At 38.6% G+C, this 18,544-nt stretch overlaps 6 protein-coding genes across 13 annotated transcripts; 3 read left to right on the top strand and 3 right to left on the bottom strand.

The window, feature by feature from the left end:
* The first annotated feature begins 864 nt into the window (after positions 1-864).
* Positions 865-2,661, top strand: LOC110823101 (UNC93-like protein 1). The gene has a single exon (XM_022053402.2). The coding sequence runs from the start codon at positions 913-915 to the stop codon at positions 2,446-2,448; it is 1,536 nt and encodes a 511-aa protein (XP_021909094.2). The 5' UTR covers positions 865-912; the 3' UTR covers positions 2,449-2,661.
* A 499-nt stretch (positions 2,662-3,160) lies between these two features.
* On the bottom strand, positions 3,161-3,939 carry LOC110823390 (uncharacterized). The gene is made up of 2 exons (XM_022053763.2): positions 3,684-3,939; positions 3,161-3,604 (listed from the first exon to the last, which is right to left on the bottom strand). The coding sequence occupies exons 1-2, from the start codon at positions 3,801-3,803 to the stop codon at positions 3,335-3,337; spliced, it is 390 nt and encodes a 129-aa protein (XP_021909455.2). The 5' UTR covers positions 3,804-3,939; the 3' UTR covers positions 3,161-3,334.
* Positions 3,940-4,921: 982 nt separating this feature from the next.
* Positions 4,922-5,269, top strand: LOC148239714 (uncharacterized). The gene has a single exon (XM_088211538.1). The coding sequence runs from the start codon at positions 4,922-4,924 to the stop codon at positions 5,267-5,269; it is 348 nt and encodes a 115-aa protein (XP_088067664.1).
* A 195-nt stretch (positions 5,270-5,464) lies between these two features.
* On the bottom strand, positions 5,465-10,085 carry LOC110823135 (uncharacterized). The gene is made up of 9 exons (XM_022053446.2): positions 9,673-10,085; positions 9,296-9,539; positions 8,817-8,966; positions 7,968-8,025; positions 7,767-7,859; positions 7,455-7,553; positions 7,074-7,165; positions 6,370-6,429; positions 5,465-6,279 (listed from the first exon to the last, which is right to left on the bottom strand). Exons 1-9 carry the CDS (start codon positions 9,906-9,908, stop codon positions 6,016-6,018), a joined length of 1,296 nt encoding a protein of 431 aa, XP_021909138.1. The 5' UTR covers positions 9,909-10,085; the 3' UTR covers positions 5,465-6,015.
* LOC110823136 (WAT1-related protein At5g64700-like) lies at positions 9,960-18,497 on the bottom strand. 8 transcript variants are annotated; one of them, XM_022053447.2, is made up of 9 exons: positions 18,052-18,492; positions 17,531-17,950; positions 17,125-17,285; positions 16,911-17,027; positions 16,349-16,580; positions 15,915-16,073; positions 15,109-15,260; positions 14,805-15,010; positions 9,960-10,148 (listed from the first exon to the last, which is right to left on the bottom strand). In XM_022053447.2, exons 3-9 carry the CDS (start codon positions 17,151-17,153, stop codon positions 9,994-9,996), a joined length of 1,050 nt encoding a protein of 349 aa, XP_021909139.2. In that variant the 5' UTR covers positions 17,154-17,285; positions 17,531-17,950; positions 18,052-18,492; the 3' UTR covers positions 9,960-9,993. The 8 variants fall into 8 exon arrangements, with proteins under 8 accessions (XP_021909139.2, XP_088066784.1, XP_088066785.1 ...); XM_088210658.1 differs by having other exon boundaries at positions 17,125-17,697; positions 17,888-17,950; XM_088210659.1 differs by having other exon boundaries at positions 17,125-17,694; positions 17,888-17,950.
* LOC110823134 (L-type lectin-domain containing receptor kinase VIII.1-like) lies at positions 11,807-14,276 on the top strand. Its single transcript, XM_022053444.2, has one exon. The coding sequence runs from the start codon at positions 12,142-12,144 to the stop codon at positions 14,209-14,211; it is 2,070 nt and encodes a 689-aa protein (XP_021909136.2). The 5' UTR covers positions 11,807-12,141; the 3' UTR covers positions 14,212-14,276.
* Positions 18,498-18,544: the final 47 nt, after the last annotated feature.

The raw sequence follows: 18,544 nt of genomic DNA, 5'->3' as shown, positions 1-18,544 counted from the left end.
TTCGGCCCAAAAGAGGGTGTTGGGCCTTAGGCCCATAATTGACCTACGCATATGTATTTCTATTATAAATATTGATTTACGGTAATTAATATAGTATTAGTGGGATAACAATGATTAATTAAATTGAGATTAAACTAAGTAGGGTAAATGCCAGAACTGGTGTGTTTATAGGTACAGAAGCTTTCTACTCATAACAAACAAACTTCAGGCATCATTTTAAATTTGCAAAACTGAATCAAATTTACGTCATGGAATCAAATCATTATCACATACATGCACGTAATTTATGTACATACTACCATAACCTATCATCATACGTGTCTTAAATTTAAAGCTAATTTTTCATAAATTATTTTTGGGCTTTTAAATAAATAATAAGGTAAATTATAATTTCAAATTTCGTAAATAATGTAGTTTTTGTTTATGAGTAAATGGTTTGAATTTTAAAATTTTATATATTTGTATTTAATATATATATATACACCAAATAGGTGAAAATATTTTATAGAATAACCAAATTATTATTATTTTTTTTTTGTAGGCGCAACGTGGGTCATTAAAAATACCTGAGAAGCCGGCCGGAGGCCGGCCGGTTGACTCGTTGGCCGGTTTGGTTAACAGAATATTTTTTTGGATAAAATAAACTTTTCGGAAAACCTATGAATCTCTAATGAATTAGCATTTAATCAAAACCCATAAACACCCTTACTCCCTTCAATTAATTACTAAAAATGCCATTAGGAATCTGATTTGGTCACACTAATATTGAGTTTAATTTAAATTCAGATTCTACATTTAGTTTAGTCAAATATTTTTATAATTAGGGAGTATAAAAATTATGAATATATTAATTTGAGTCCCAGAGGCAGTGTATATATTCTATATATAGATATTACCATAATATGTGTATACATGATCACTGAGGTTTGTTTCCCGAGTTCCTGGTACTCAAAAATTTATCCCTTTCTGGTACTTCGGAATCAAACAACAGTAAATCTTGTCCGGATCCAGATCGGCAGTTCCAATTTTCCGACCACTGCCATGGAAAACGCCGACGAAGAAACGGCGACCGTGTCTAGAGTACCCACTAAATCGGCCTTCCGGTTCAACTCGCCGCTGATCCAAGTGAGCTTGATGGGTCTGGTTTGTTTCTGCTGTCCCGGCATGTTCAACGCCCTTTCCGGGATGGGCGGAGGCGGGCAGGTCGATCCCACCGCCGCCAACAATGCCAACACCGCCCTTTACACCACCTTCGCTCTCTTCGGCATCCTCGGCGGCGGGATCTATAACCTCCTCGGTCCCCGGCTCACCCTCGCCGCCGGTTGTTCCACGTACGTTCTCTATGCCGGCTCGTTTCTTTACTATAACCATTACCACCACCAGGCTTTTGCCATTGTCGCCGGAGCGCTGCTCGGCGTCGGAGCAGGCCTTCTCTGGGCCGGTGAGGGTGCTATTATGACGTCATACCCTCCGCCTAACCGGAAAGGGACGTATATTTCGCTCTTCTGGAGTATCTTCAACATGGGCGGAGTCATCGGCGGTCTCATTCCGTTCGTCCTGAACTATCACCGGACTCACGCCGTTTCCGTCAACGACGCCACGTACGTAACTTTCATGTGCTTCATGGCCGCCGGAACCCTACTTTCCCTCGCTATTCTCCCGCCGTCAGATGTCGTCCGTGATGACGGAACTCGCTGCAGCAACATGAAGTACTCCAAGGTTTCCATCGAGATCGTGGAGATTCTCAAGCTTTTCCTCAACTGGAAAATGCTTCTCATCGTCGCCGCCGCCTGGGCTAGCAACTTCTTCTACAGCTACCAGTTTAACAACGTCAACGGTCTTCTTTTCAATCTGCGAACGAGAGGCTTCAACAACGTTTTTTACTGGGGAGCACAGATGGTGGGATCCTTCGCCATCGGGTACGTCCTCGACTTCAGCTTCCGGAGCAGGAGGAGAAGAGGCTTCGTCGGGATTTGCCTTGTTGCTCTGCTGGGGACTGGAATTTGGGCCGGTGGCCTCGTCAATCAGCTCACTTACTCGTTCAATGATCTCCCGGAGAATAGACTGGATTTCAAGGACTCCGGTAGTGATTTCGCTGGACCGTTCCTTTTGTATTTCAGCTATGGTTTGCTAGATGCCATGTTTCAGACCATGGTTTACTGGGTAATCGGAGCGTTGGCCGACGATTCTGAGATTCTCAGTAGGTATAGCGGATTTTATAAAGGAGTGCAGAGTGCAGGGGCTGCAGTTGCTTGGCAAATTGATACGAAGAAGGTTCCATTGCTGAACCAGTTGATTGTTAACTGGGCGCTGACGACTGTAAGTTATCCATTGTTATTGCTTCTGGTTTTCTTGGCCGTCAAGGACGATGAGAAGAGTGTTGAAGAGGGAGATATGAAGGAGTCTGAGTTTGTCTCTGTAAATAGCACCATAGCCAAGTCCTATTAGTGCTTCGTCCTCCGTAAATTCTCCCCTTTTCTTCTTTCTTCTAAGTAAAGAAAAAAAAAAAACGATTCCACTAATTTTTTTCTGGTGTTCTTGAATTCTACACAGTGCCATATGTACACTGCACGCTGCTCTGTTTTGGCTAGTGCCTGAAAAGAAAATCATCCACGCATATAATTGTTTGCTTAATACTAAACTGGGTTTGATTCTTTTTTATGGAGCTCTTGAACAATGGTTTTCCTTTGCTTGAATGAAAGATTTGCAGAATTTTGTTCTTACATTGCAACTGGGTCTTTGGTCTTGAATCTAAATTCAGAATCTTTCTTAAATGCCATTTCACTATCAAGGGTTTGTCAGAATTTGCAATTTAGACTTTAGTTTCTATTCTCATTCAGTTTTTGATGATACATGATATATTTTAATTCTATAATCATAAAAAAAAAACAATTAATTTTAACAATTAAAAGGTTATTTTAAGTAAATTTTTTATTATAGTCCTACTGTATTTTTACATTTTTATTTGAAGAAATTAAAATTTAAACTAAATTTCGGGTGTTATTTCTTGTAATAATTCAATACTATTATATAGATTAATATTTTTTAAAAAAAATTGAAACTTTCACTTAAAAGAAGAAAAAGGAAAGATTTTGAACATGAATAAATGAAATATCAAGAACTGGGTTTCAACCACGAAGCTTAACAAATTAAAAGAATATTAAGAATAAGGTATTAATTTATTGCCACCAGACATAAAGACATGATTATATAAAATGTAGTTGCAGATCTTGCCATGGAAGTTACAGTAAAGCAAAGACATAAAGCAGACAAATTTACGATGCCTGGTAATGAATGAATTTTTCAAGATGGTAAATTAAATTTCCATTTTCGATCAGATTGTAACAAGAGGTGCATCGCTTTTGTCTTTGTCTGAGCTGGGATTAGCTTCAGTTTTCTCCTCCTCCTTTGCCGGCTCAGGGGTTTTCTCCACATCTCCTTCCTCAGCTTTCTTGGCAGGGGATTCAACGCTTCCTGTCTCTGTCTCCGCGGTCTTGGAGGGTACTGAGTCAGAGGACGCGTCAACCGACTCACCCTCTTTCTTGGGCTCGGATAAGTCTACCAACAGTGCTTCGTTTTGCTTCTCCCCTTCATTGGTTTCTTCCTGTATATATCAAAAACGTGACAGAGTTAAAACTTATTAAAAATTCTTAAGACGATAAAAAAGAAAGATTGACGTTTGCCTTTGGTGGCGTCTGAGTCACAGCCTCAGGCTCGGGCTTCTTGGGTGAGTCGGGGACTTCCCTGGAGACGGAATTTTCAAGGATGTCAGAATCTTTAGGTTTGCTCGCGCAGCCTCCCATTATTATTTGTCAAGAATGGAGAACGGGCGAGCTGCGGAGGATCGTGGTGGCGGGTCGGTTTGTAACTTCTATACAAGATCCTCTGTCAGAATGTGAGTTTTATTCACTTATATATATGTATATATATAGAAGTCTGAGGCTGAGGATTTGGAAGGTGGAGGAGTAAAATGGGTAATATAAGGTAGTGAAGGTTCTGAGATTAAGGAGATTTTAATGGTGTTCCAAGTAACATGTAATAATTTCTGGCATCTCAGATTCTGCGGACATTTTTCCTGTGACCTATTCATAGGACAGCAAGGTTTTATTGGCATTTCTCCTTTTTTCTTGGGTTTTCTTCTTTCCTTGAATTAATGTAATTGTATATACGTATACATATATATATATATATATACACACACACATAATATATTTGCATCTGGGTTTCCTGAAATATGAACAAATTTGATTATTTTAAATATGGTAATACGTTAAATTATAATATTAAGTAAAGAAGATTGAAACTAATTTTAATTTTTATTTAATTAAATTACTATTATAAACAAATAAATGATTGACACAAAAAATAATTAGAGTAAATATATTGGATTTTTACTTATACCCTAAGATTTTCTTATTTGGTAAATAACTTTTTTCTGGTATCCAGTCTGATGGATTTCTAAATCCGAGAAGAGGCTACGGTTAAGAAGACTTGAAGAAAGATTTTGGGTGTTTGGAGGGTTTAAGAAAACTGCAAACCCTTCAGAAAAGAAGGCAAGTTCTTCCGGACAGAATACGGGGTGATCATCCCTGTAATCCATCTCCTAAAATGGAGGTTGTCCCGGGCTTCTGGAAATCCAAATCAGAGAATTAGGGTTTGAAGTTTGATATTTTGGAAGGTTAAAAAACGCCGAGTATTAGGGTTTCTAATCTCTAAATTGTAAATACGAAAATGGCAAGTCTTTGTTATGGCTAATTTGCTAAGTAGCGCGTTTAATTATTTTATTAGAGCATCTTGTCTCCAAATCTTCCGCCATTCTGAACTGGAGATTCGAACCTAATTCCGAAATTCAAATCCGAACAAACTCGAAATTTTCCCTTGCTTTCCCCCTCATTAAAGAAACCCATTGATGAAGACGACGATGATGTTGAGACCATTCGGTAAATTGCAGTTATCGATGGTGATGACATTATTGACGATATTTTGCTGGTGGGTGACTGTTCAGTCATCGGAGTTAGGATACGATGCATGTGGGGATTCAGTCCGGCCGGCGACTTGCCCGGTGAAGTGTTTCCGGACGGACCCGGTTTGCGGAGAGGACGGAGTGACGTACTGGTGCGGGTGCGGAGAAGCTCGGTGTTCGGGAGTGAGCGTGGCTAAGTTGGGGTTCTGCGAGGTGCGGAACCAGGCTGGAAGTGAGGCTTTGCTGTTGGTGTACCTTGTTTGGCTCGTCGTGCTTGCCTTCGGCTTCTTGTTCTCCCTCATCTGACCTCCATTTTTATGTTGTCCGCCATTGTTCTGTTTATTTGGATAACAATAAGGCTGGGGAATGTAGGTCGTTTGATTATGATACTAACACACTGTTACTACACAACTAAAAAAGTTTATACAATATTTCTTCCATTGAAATTATAATAATTTATTAAAACGAAATCTAAATTAATTACTGCGTTACACCAACACATTAATGAACTAAATTATTATTCATTCTGAATTAAATAAATATAGTTTATAATCAATTAAACATTATAAACATCCTGAATTAAGAGACAAACAAACAAAGACTCTGAAATTCAACCGCAGAATCTGACAAACAAATTAAGAGAGGATGGCTAAATGACTGAACATCTCGCATTTGAAATTGAGCCTCATCCTATCCCGGAGACTTCTACCATGTTCGATGAAAAAGTATCTTCTTACAATTGAGAAGTAAAAAGTTTGAAGACATTTCAGCAAATCTTAATTTCGCTGAAGGATTTTTTGACTTACTGTTTATCTCTATTGTGGCACTGTTGCCAAAAAAGACATCCTATCTCGACCCGAGCGACAGCAGCTCTATTAGCAAACCCGAAAAAGAATGAAAACAGAAACTCCTTTTTTCTTTATAAAAAAATCATTCTACCAACGACAGTGGTACATTTCTTTTGAAGAACATTAGAGAAAAATGCAGTGGCTACCTACTGACAGAAAAGCTAGTAACACAGTGCTTTGATCCAAAATCCGCAGTATAAAAACCTACTCTTTCTTCTCCGGACTCTGAAGCGAAAATGCAGGCTCAACATGATGACCCTTATTGACTATTCCCGCGGTTGTAAAGCTTTCTTTCCTGGTTTCTCCAGAAGATGCATTGCCCTGTACATCCTCGGATAATGCAGCGGGTGAAATTTCCCGATGATCAGTAGAAGAAACATTGTTTACCAAGGATTTATACATAGTAAGGGCTTGGGCAATCATATTGGCAGGATTGGCAGCAGCACTCGGAAGCAGCATTGTAGTACCCTAAATGGAAGAACAGGAGCAAAATATAAATAGAAAAATCCACAATATATTTTCTAGAGTAGATTGCACATAACAGCAATTTTCGCTCACCTCCTTGGCAATGTTACTAAATGCCTGGATGTATTGTTCCGCTATTCTCAAACTTGCTGCCTGCAAATCAGAGGAAGGTCAAAGTTAAGTATAGTCTCTCAATTTCTGTGTATATGCAACCAACTTGAGCATTTTATAAGAAATTTTGCACTATATGCACTCTGAAATGCATGACATAATCTAACCCATCCAGAGAACCCAAAAGAAAAAGAAAACTTTGGCCCCCTTTGGTAACAGTAATATAACATGAATTAGCTTCAACGTTTTAAAGAACTCATTACAATACTGCAAAATTTTCACTTTAGTTGAACATAAACAAACACTAGAACTAGATAAACTGATTAGAATATTTTTCAGTTGCATGCATATTTTCATCGAAATGGATGCATTGCAAAAACTGATCTGGCACAGATAGGAGTTTATTAACATCCTGTTCATTTAAAAAACAAAAAGAGCTTATCAAAGTCTGGGCAACTAAAATAGTCTTCCATTATTTGGCTAAATGGAGGATGGTTTGAGATCCTACAATACATATGAAGGGCTGAAAACTCTTTTATACAAACAGAAACATGTATTAAAAAAAAAAAAAAAAAAAATTATCCGTAAGGACTCCAAAAAATTGTATTGCAAACCGTCGCTCAGTAAGGGAAAAATTAACGATATGGACACGACAAGACGTTTACAGACACACTGAAGAAGCCTACCTCTACTCCTCCACTTTCTTTAATGGCATGCGAAACCAAGGCAAGTCCTTTCGCCGTTGCTTGTGCCTTCGCGAGTATTGCTTCTGCTTCACCTGAGAATACGCAAGTTGACAATGAAAAAGTTATTGCACGCAAATAAGCATCCCATTCAACTTAGATTAATTAGCAATCAAGAATATGAAAATTACTGCTTACCAGCCACCTAGAAACCATTTGAGAAAGGAAGTTATAAAATAAAATAATCTAGTACGATTACATTGCTCAATTGTGTTTTCACTCTCTAATAGTAAGGTTGCAATATATATTCTAAAAAGAAGCATAATCCATGTAGGGAACCCAGCAGGTTCAGTCTTCACTGCCCTTTTTCAAATGATCACTAACCTTGTGCTCGATTAACCTGATCCATTTTTGCTGCTTCAGATGCTAAGATGACAGCACTTTTCTTACCATCAGCAATATTAATATTAGCCTGTCTTTCTCCTGCAATACAGTGGAGGAAAAGAATTATATTTTGGTAACAAATAAAGCAGCCATGTTTAATGACTAAAAAGCAGATCAATTAACAAAAAACAAGCTTAGGACGATGAGATAAGGGAATCAATTATCATCAAAACTATAGAATATACGTGAGCATATTTGGGAAAAGATAAAAAGCTTAGGAAGGAAAATGACATGTCAAACATAAGTCATTACCTTCAGATTCAAGAACCTGTGCCCTCTTTTTACGTTCTGCTTCTGCTTGCATCTCCATAGCTGCTCTCACGCCACGAGGTGGAGATATATCCCCTGGTGACACATTTATCATAAAAAAAATAACAATTATATAAAATATGTATTACGGACAGTCAAGGAAATTACTCGTGAGAACATTAGGTTGGAAAAGAAATAACTAACTTATTTCATAACGCAGGCATTGGAGACCCCAGTCCTTTGCAGCTATATTGATGGCCTCCTGCAACAGTGATAACATTTCAGAAAAACATTGTTGGTTCCTTTGAACTTTTTATTCTTACTAAATAATTAGCAATTTGATGAATTGGGAAGAAGAAATAGCCATGAGGATGAAACTTCACCTCATTCTAATTTTACTGTTGTCACTGCATTTGAAATTAATACTTCACAAAAGACACAGCCAAAAACAAACACACACCATATTTGGAAGAAAAAAATCCACAAAATATGAAATCCATTCACACAAACTTGCATGTTTATGTTTAGAATTAGTCCATCTATGTAACGGACCAAGTATTTTCCAAATTCGCATTATAAGAATTTGGGAATGAACTTGAGGGATAGCAAAGGAGAAGTTCTAAACATCTTTTGTATTATGTTTGTGTTTATTCAAATACTATGGTCCTATTGAATCCCAAATATTTTAGCTTTAATTATTTATTAAAAAAGAAACATTTATTTGTAAATGAATTCCTTGATCAATTTATTAACATGTAACAAAATCTCATTGCATATTTGTTTCAAACAAAGCCTAAAGGTAAATTGCAGATAAACTATCTGAATTAAACCTTATGGTAGCTATGATGCTTAATTCCTTTCACATTCAAAAGAGTTGTTTCTCAGCAGCATTAAAGCAAAATGGCTACATATGATACATAATCCGGAGGTAAAATACAATGCCTCAAAATCACAGATGTGAAAAGAATAAATCCCAGTCTTGCAGATTCAAGCACACAGAAGTTCTAGCAGACATGAAGCAAGAAAGGAATAAGCTGACAGCAGAAAACTAACCACTATCTTCTCATTTAGCGTGTCTCTTTCTTCAAAGGTCTTGTCCAGGGTTATCTTACCAAGCTCACTACGCATGGTAGTTTGGGCAAGCTGAATGACGGCATAGATAGGGTTCTCAACACCATAAGAAGCCAATTTAGGGTCCACGATCTGCAAGAGTAACAAGCAACTAAGACTCATAGTAGCAGCAGGTTGTACTAAATCGCTTGCTGATTGCTATGTTTTTTTCTTTAAGGAACACATGAACAGAAGAATTATACGAGTTACCATGCCCTCTATGCCCTTGAGGCATCAGTGCATTAAGTTGTCAATATTTCATAATAGTTTTCTATCATCATGCAATAATCAGTTGACTGCGCAGTAATTAGCTAAATCAGTTGTCATGATAGTTAAACAATGCTTACATATCAGTTGCAGTAATTAGCAACTACGTATGAGGAGAGAAGGAAGAAAATAGGGAGTTGTAGGAAGAAAAGGACCTTGACATATAGGACGCCATCGATGAGGATGCTGACATTATCCTTGGTGATTGCAGACTGGTCAGGGATGGGAATAGCCTCCTCCTTGAGCGAATGAACGTAAGCTATCCGATCCACAAAGGGAATCAGGAAATGAATTCCAGACGGCAAAGTCTTCACGTATTTACCGAATCGCTCAATCACGTACGCCTTCTTCTCCGGCACAATGCGGATACCCCAGTTCATCGGCGGCGTTATCTCATAGCTAAATTAAATTCAATTATACAAAATATTCACTCCTCCATTAAATTTTTCGAAAACCTAAACCAAACACCAAATCCACTTTCGAATTCATTATATGAATAATTGAATATCATACAAGTAGATACTTAACATACCCGGTGCTGGGTTCCCGACCGGTGCGGAGATGGCGAACAGAAATGGCGAATAGTGGAGAAGAAAGAGCAGGAGGAAGATTGGAACTAGAAGAATGGCGGCTGCTGCTGAGAATAGACGAAGAAATGTTAGTGGTGCTTTGGAGAGACTTGGATGAAAATGATGCAGATGATTGCCAGAGGAATCTCGCGGATCTCGCGGCATCGCTTATGGAATTCGCTCGCCATATATTCTTCATATTTGTCTGGAATTTCTGCAAATTAGCCTATTACTTTGATTCTTCTTCTCCTTCTTCTCTTATACTCCAAGGTTTTATCAGTTGTTTATTTTAGTTTTCTGGAGAAATCATTAGGGAACAGGTAAAGCCCTAGTAAAACCTCAGCTCTCAAAATCCATGGCTTCTCAGTTTTCCCTCTCTTCTCTTGTCTTGTGCCATTTGCCTGTCTGCTGTAATGCACACCTACCTGCATCAATTCGTCTGGGCCGACAACAACCCGGCCCAATTCATTATTTTAGAAATATCCATTTCTCGCAGGTAAAAATAATAAAATAAAATCTTCAATAAAATCAAAAAAAGTAAAAATATATTTTTAAAAAACTCACAACGAATTTAAAGTTGCTCTGAATAAATTGAATTTTTATGTAATTAAAGTAATTTTTAATGGATGTTTTTAATTTATTTTATTTAAATATAAATTTAGAAATAAATTTTATAAAAATATAAAAAATAAATATGTGTTATATATTTTATTATGATTTACAATAAATGTCATTATCAAATTTTTAAAAAAAAAAAAAAAACAAATTAAATTATTATTTTTTTTTTAATCTATAAATTATTGACATGGGATTTTCATCATTTGAAAAGGTAAGATTATAATAATTGTTTCAATTTAAATTTTACTTCTTAATTTAGGGTACGCATTATAGGTATATATATATGGCTAAGATATAAGACAAATAACTCAAAAAAAAAATATATATATATATATAGCTAAGGTTTAAGTAGTTGTTAATAAAATATCTTGGGCCTTAAAGGATTTCTTAAAGCCCACATAAGAGTAAAGCCCAAGACCCATTTCTTTATAGTCTGGTGGCTCCAAGCCCATCTTCGTTTAGAACTTGCCCAATGATTTTTAGAGTCTTGGCAGATTGAGCAAATGGGTCTCAGAACACACATGACAGGAACACATATACATACATACATACATATATATATATGAAAGAAGCTTGGCAACTAATATACACCAATCGCTCTCTCTATCCCACCAAAAATTATTCTCACTCGGCATCATGTGGATGTTGAATTTGTTCTTATCCCACTTCGGATTAGCGACGCAGGATCGCCGGTGCCCCTGTTTCTTGATTGTTCTAACTCTGCATGTGAGAATGATTGGTTGGTTTTTTCTTAATTACTATTTTCGCACAAGGACAAATCACAGCTTGTCGTCATGAAGACGAAGATGATAAGCGTAAGGTTCTGGTTTGAGCACGTAAACATCGTGATGGAGTGAAAAAATTCAGCAATGGCGGATGGGATAATTTCTTCCTCTTCTTCTTCTTCTTCTTCTTCCAGTTGGTACTGTTTAGTCTTGTCGGCAATCGCACGGTGTTTGACATTAGTCGATTCATCACCGAGCTCGCAGCAGCCGGCGACTATGGTGAACGTGACCAAGACTCTTTTTCTCACAGTTTCTTGAAGGTTCTTGCCTTCATCTTCAATAACATCACAGTTTCTTGAAGATTTTGACATTAATTATCAATATTTTACAAGTTAAGTTATAATTTTTAAAAACTTTTCTTGTTTGAATATTAACGTTTAGTTAATACTAAAACTAAATTTTCTTCTTGACAAAATAGCAATTATGAGGAGAAAGAAGAGATATATTGTGGGTCTTAAAGGATGTCTTAAAGCTCACGTAAGAGTAAAGCCCAATGATCATGTCAATTATAGTCTGGTGGCTCCAAGCCCATCTTCGTTTAGAACTTGCCCAATGATTTTTGGTCTTGACCGAATGAGCAAATGGTCTCAGAACAGACATGACACGCACACATATACATACATATATATATATATATGAAGTTCCAACACATATATATGTCTTCAATAATTACATTGAAAAGAAAATGGAGTGGGCCTGTGAAACGACCTTCATGGTGGCCATGAAAGAAACTTGGCAACTAATATGCACCAAGCAACTCTCTCCATCCCACCAAAAATTATTTTCACTCAGCATCATGCAGATGTTGAATTTGTTCTTATCCCATTTCAGATTAGCGACACAAGATCGCCAATGCCCCTGTTTCTTGATTGTTCTAACTCTGCATGTGAGAATCATTGGTTGCTTTTTCTTTAATTACTTTATTCGCACGAGGACAAATCACAGTTTGTCATCATGAAGATGAAGATGATAAGGCTAAGGTTCTGGTTTGATCACGTAAACGTCGTGAAGGCGTGAAAAAATTCAGCAATGGCGAATGGAATAATTTCTTCCTCTTCTTCTTCTTCTTCTTCGATTTGGTACTGTTTAGTCTTGTCGGTAACCCTATGGTGTTTAACGTTAGTCGATTCATCACCGACCTCGCCGCCCCCGGCGACTATGGTGAACGTGACCAAGAGGCTGTTTTTCTCAAACTTCAACCTAGACGACCCTCGAGTCACCGACTCAATAAAGCTCTTAGGCAACGCCGAATTTTCCAGCGAAGAAAGTTCCATCAGAATCCCTCGTCCATCCCAGGCCATGGATCTGCGACACCAGGCGGGAAGAGCCATCTACTCGTCGCCTATTCGCTTTCTTGACCCACAAACCATGACTCCAGCGAGTTTCTACACCACATTTTCTTTTCAATTCAGCAATTCTTCTGAAACCCAGATGATGGAACGTCATGGCGGCAGCGGTCTCACCTTCATCATCGTCCCTGATGAGTTCACGGTTGGCAGAGCAGGGCCATGGCTGGCCATGCTCAACGACGCCTGTCAAGAAAACTACAAGGCCGTCGCTGTGGAGTTCGACACTCGGCAGAATCCGGAGTTCGGCGACCCGAGTGACAACCATGTTGGGATAAATCTTGGCAGTATTGTTTCCACTGCAGTTATTAACGCGTCGGAGGTTGGTGTGTCTCTAAAAGATAGTTCAGTTCACCGAGCTTGGATTTCGTACGACGGTCACCACCGGTGGATGGATATCCGACTTGGGTATGACGAAGCTGATCGTGATTATTATCCACCCAAGGCTCTCTTCGCCGGTCGTCTTGATTTATCCTCGTTTCTCAACGAGTACATGTTTGTCGGCTTCTCTGCATCAACAGGCAACATGACTCAAATCCACAGTATACTTTCATGGAACTTCACAGCTTCAAGCCAGGCTGCTCTTCGAATTCCTTCGTCAGAAACATGCGAAAGCAAGCTGGTTCGAGAAGTTGACTACGGTCACCTTAGCCAGCACAAGGCAAAGGCAAATCCAATTCCCCTCCGCAGTATCTTCATTTTCGTGGGTGTCTCTACCTTCGTGCTACTCGGTTTTATAATTTGTTTCTTGTTTAATAAACGAAGTCGTCGGGTTGGTAAATCGAAAAGCACAGAGGAAAGGAAAGTAAATAAAAAACCTCGGCCGCCGAACAAACCGCGACGGTTTTCTCTCTCAGAAATCTCCTTTGCGACTCGAGGTTTTAGCGAGTTAGTGATGTTGGGAAGCGACTCTAGAGGTGTCTTCTACAGAGGGAAACTCTCTAATGGATGTCAAGTCGCCATTAAGCGATTCTCCGAACAGTTCTTGACCTCGCATGGAGTAGATAGACGGCGGCTGCTCAAGGAAATCGCCGCCATCAGCCGAGTCCGACACCCCAACCTTGTTCCGATCCAAGGGTGGTGTCATGACAACCGCGAAGTCATCGTCGTCTATGACTTCTGCATTAACGGGAGTCTCAACAAATGGGTGTTCGGTGTCGGTGTTCTGCCATGGTCAAGGAGATTAAAGGTAATCAGAGACGTTGCAGAAGCGCTGAGTTTCCTCCACTCGAAGCAACACTCTCACAAAAACGTGAAACCCACGAGCGTGTTTCTCGATATCAGCTTCCGCGCAGCACTGGGTGACTTGGGTTTCGTTCTGTCAGGGGTGGAGTCCCGGAGGTTTGAATCGGCGGTGAGTCAGACGACGGACGTGTTCGAATTCGGAATCTTTGTTCTGGAAGTAGTTTCAGGGAGGCGGAGGTTGGAGATGGAGGGTAAGGAGGTGAGCAAAGAAGAGAAAGATTTGGTGGATTTTGCGTGGAGAATGCACGAAAGAGATGAGAAAACGGTGGTGGTGGATCGAAGAATGGGTTCACTGGTGAACTTGGAGCAAGCGGTTCGGGTTTTGGAAATCGGGTTACTCTGCACTCTGAATGAGGGGAAAGGACGACCGTGTATGGCGGAAGTTGTGGAGTTTCTGAGCTTGGGAAAGAAACTTCCAGAACTTCCGGCGAGCCGTCCGATGGCTTTGTTTCCTTATAACAGCACCACTGGGCTTTGCACCGGCTATTCTTGTTCCCCTTTCAACTGATGAAAATCCGGTGTTGATAATTTATAAATTAAAAAAATAAATTAGTTTGGTTCTTTGGTTCAAAATTTTCATAATTTTGGTATTCAAACATATATTGTATGTATATGGCAATTAATCGCACAATTAACTATTTCAAACATAACGTTTCAGTTCAAAATACAGAAGGGGGAATTTGAAAAGTGTTACAACAAGTCATGTTCATGGATAGGCCAATTATGGATAATTCTACGCATTAAAGAAGCAGCTTTTAGCTTCATCAAGAAGTCAGAACCGATGTAAGTTTGACTGAATTCAGTCGAAAACGGCCGAAAACAGCCAATTCAAGGCGGATCGCCATCGTGAGCGGTGGCGCCGTCGCCAGAGCACGGCGAAACTGCCGTGCCGTAATTTCGAAATTGGTTGAGTAGGTCCTGAATCTAATTTTTTGAGTTATTTAGGACATGTGTAGGTACAAAAAATATTTTTGAAGTTTTTCTTTTGTCCCTTTTTCCTCGGGACACAAGTTTTGCTAAATGCAAGAAAAGAATGAAGAAGGAAACAGACTCAAATGGGCTAGTGTCTCGAAAATGCTAGCTGTGATGTGAGGTCAATACCTTCTTCAATGTCATTGGCATTCTTGGCAGGCAGAACTGTTGGTATTACTCTGGCCTTAGGCTGAATTCCTACAAATTCAAAAGCTGTTGCCGGTGCTGCTGCTTCAGTTTCTGCATTTAGTTGAGGCAAGCTTGTGAACTGATCTTGTCTTGCTCCCCATAGAAAGGAGTACAATCCAACCACTATCAAAAACATGCCTACCAAGCTGAAACAATGTAAATGAATTAAGGATGGCGAAAATATATATGATAAAGTAGGTTTAATTTCTATTAAGATTTTTAAATAAACATAAACAAGCCTTACCTTCCTGCGGTTACCTCTTCCCAAGAATGAGATCTGCCGCCACTGTGACGAAAACAAGAGCTAGTGGGTTGGACATTGGAGGGTCTGTAAGAGCCTCTCTTTGCTACTGCCCAAGTTATTAAGCAGTAGGTTGCAGCTGTAGCTAGTGCTCCCTGCAGAATGTCTGATTTCAGTACACAGATCATATCCATTCCATAGTTTATCAAACATGAAAATGTTTTATGTCAAAAGCACAAGTTTATTGTACCAAGAACAAAATTGATACACATGCATAGATATAAGGAGCAAAAAGAACTCATTGTATATATGTAGAATGAGCAACAAGAACTCAAATTGTGTGTATAACGAGTTTTGTGAAGCCAGAATCAATATATATACTCCTGTTAATTAGTATCTAACTAGTAAATATTTAGAGTTGGCAATTTTCGACAACGAAATAATATTAGATTTATAATTAGTAATTACAACTGCATATATGAACATATCCGGTAATGTTACAAAACACATTACAGTTCACAATTTAAGGATTCTGATACAACAATATGGAAAATGGGATTTTTTCTTTAAACTTAGAACTAGAGAAAGAATTTCTACAACGGAATTGAACTGTCTACCACCCTCATCAGCACAAACAAAAGAGGTAAAAGACCATATTTTGACAAATGCATCAATCATGGAGAAACAAGTCTGATAAAACTTCAAAGAAAGTTGGAGTTATGGACCAAAAATCTGATTAAGAAACAATGTAACGGAACTTACACTCCCTGGCAAATAGATCTGCTACATTGATTTAACAATAAACCTACCGAGTAAATGATGGTAACCAGTTGAAGATCCCATCCTAATCTCCAAGAAGCCTTACGCCTGTCTACGCATAAACCTATGATGGTGGCTTGCAGGGAGGCTATTATGCACGTCAACATTGTTGCCCAATATTTTGATGGAAATACCTGGAGCAACTTAACCTATAGCATGAAAGAAAATAATTAGACTTTTTATCTAATGACAAAGAAGAAGATAAACAAGAAGCTAAAGATGGAACTACAAATATCTACAGCCTCAATTCCACAATATTTTAGCAGTGAATTAAAATTGCTGTGGGAATCACTTAAGGCCTGTTTAATTGATGTCATTCCATTCCTAGTTAGTTTTTACTCTTGATTTTTAAGCTAGTCGTAGCATATAGAACAAAAAATATAATCTAGAAATATGATGCTAATGTTTGCGTATTTATAGGCACCTGGACAAGGAACCAAGTAGCATAGGACAAGCAACTTCCAGTCAGGATGAAGGTGCCACGGAACCAGTAATCCTTAGATGTCTTCATGGCAGTAGAATAGCGAAGACTTTTATGACCAATATGAAATCCTTTTCCCTCATAAAGACTAGTAGTCAATGCCCCTGCGACGCACGGTGTTGCACCCAATATCTTGATTTTGCCCTCCCTGGTACGAACCCTCAATTTCTCCATTCTACAAAACCAAATTCCCAGTTACATGCATGTGAAAGTGACAAGGCATCGCCATTTATGTAATATATATCTGTCTGTGTGTTTATGCGGAGAGTAAATAAAGTCTATGATGTTAAATATAGTTGGAGACTGCAGGCTTTATGGGTTAGATTTCCACAAAATGCCAATGATACAACTAAAATTTGAGTTAGAGCTTATTGTTTTGCCATAATTTTATTTTTAAAACCATATATTTGACAATAAGATTTATTAAAATGCCATTAGCTTTACTCAGACGTCAATAAAAATATTTTCTTTGCACAAACAAATATAAAAATCCACCAAACCATACCGAGCAATGATGGATAATACAAAAGTGATGACTGGGATTAAGTTGATGAAGTTGAGAGCATATGATGTCGTGGTATCACGGAGGCCATAATAGAACATTCCCATTGCCATTGTCACTCTGCGTGTCAATTACAAAAATATGCGCTGAAGAACCCAAAAAGGAAATCGTAAACTAGCTAATCCTGTTTTTGTAAGACCTGGAAAATTTACTTCACCTGTTGTCAGCCTGGAATAGAGTCAGCATTTGTAAAGAGTTGTAACAGGCACAGGAGAGCCCTGTCAAGTGAAAGTGTCTTTGCAGACTTTACTTATTGTAGTTCAGTCCACCAAGCAAGCGGTGCACCTTGTTAACTCACTATTCGACTATCTTCACCCCCTGTAAGTTTTCTCTTATTTATGTATATATGTAAGTATATATGTAACTAATCAATGAGTTTCACCCCCTAGTCCTCGTTACTACATTAAAAGCTAATTTAACTAATTGCTGGATTTGATGAGAGTCGAGCACTGTAAGTGATGATCTCAATATAATTGAATATAAGTAGTGTTTAATTGTAATTACTTGCAAATACAGGGGTCATTTTGTAAATAAGGATAAGATAAATTTTCTTGTATAAATACCTGCTCGTGCACGGTAGTAAAACAATTTCCCTCATTTTATAATTTTCTGACTTTAGGTTTTCTTCTTCTCTCTCATTTTACTCTGTCACAGTTTCTTAAAGCTTCCTGCCTTCATCTTCAATAACATCAAATCTTCTTCAGATTCTATCAAAGTTTGATCGAATCTTCTTTCAATACAATAACAAATCTTGTTAATTAAAGCATAAAATACAGTTTTCTGCTAATTGGAACCCCCTATATCGCATCACTAGAAAGAACTCATTAAATCACATTATCAATCAAAAAACTCATTAAGCCGCTAGCACGTTTGTATTGTCTGGTCGAAAGAGGAAGTAAGAACAAACGATGCATACATACCCTGTTTTAGCACCGATGAATAGCCATAGCCAACCGGACCGGCTGAGCTTCTTTGAGCCACCCCTGCAATCACATCATACACCGGATTAATTGATATTCAATTATTCAGAACAGAGGAGCGAAGGAATCCTAAAAGTCAAATAAAAAATTAAAAGAAACAAAACCTCTCCAAGAAGAAAGCCAACGGAGCAACACAGAGAGCGGCAACAACATGGCGATACGCCATTAATACGAAAATGAAGGTGCCTTGGCTCAAGATGAGTTTTGACAGCAACTGGAGCCCCGGCGCAAACACCTGCACCATCACCATTCCCCCTGCCTAACTGCGAACTGTCGCCGGGAAAGTACTTGTTCATCGCTCTCGAGTTCTTCTGGTACTTTTCACATAAACTTAGAGATCTCCAGAAGGGAAATTCTGAGCGGCATGTGGTGCCGGATTTGTTGCTATTATGATCTCCGAAAAACCGAAAGGAATGATCCAGAGAGATTGAGACGAGCAGTTAGTTGCAAGATGCATTTGGAAATGGAAGAGGCTGCCAACAGAGTTAGTTATAAATTCCATTTTTATGGTCTGCTGGTTTTCTCCATGCTTGCTTTCATGTGTCTCTGCGTATTTATATATATATATATGTGGTCCTGCCATGTGTGTTCTGAGAC

The sequence above is a fragment of the Carica papaya genome, chromosome 9 (genome assembly GCF_054855325.1).
Source record: "Carica papaya isolate Zhongbai chromosome 9, ASM5485532v1, whole genome shotgun sequence".
NCBI lineage: Eukaryota > Viridiplantae > Streptophyta > Magnoliopsida > Brassicales > Caricaceae > Carica > Carica papaya.
Note: the sequence above shows the minus strand (reverse complement) of the source record. Positions and strands in the feature narration are given on the sequence as shown.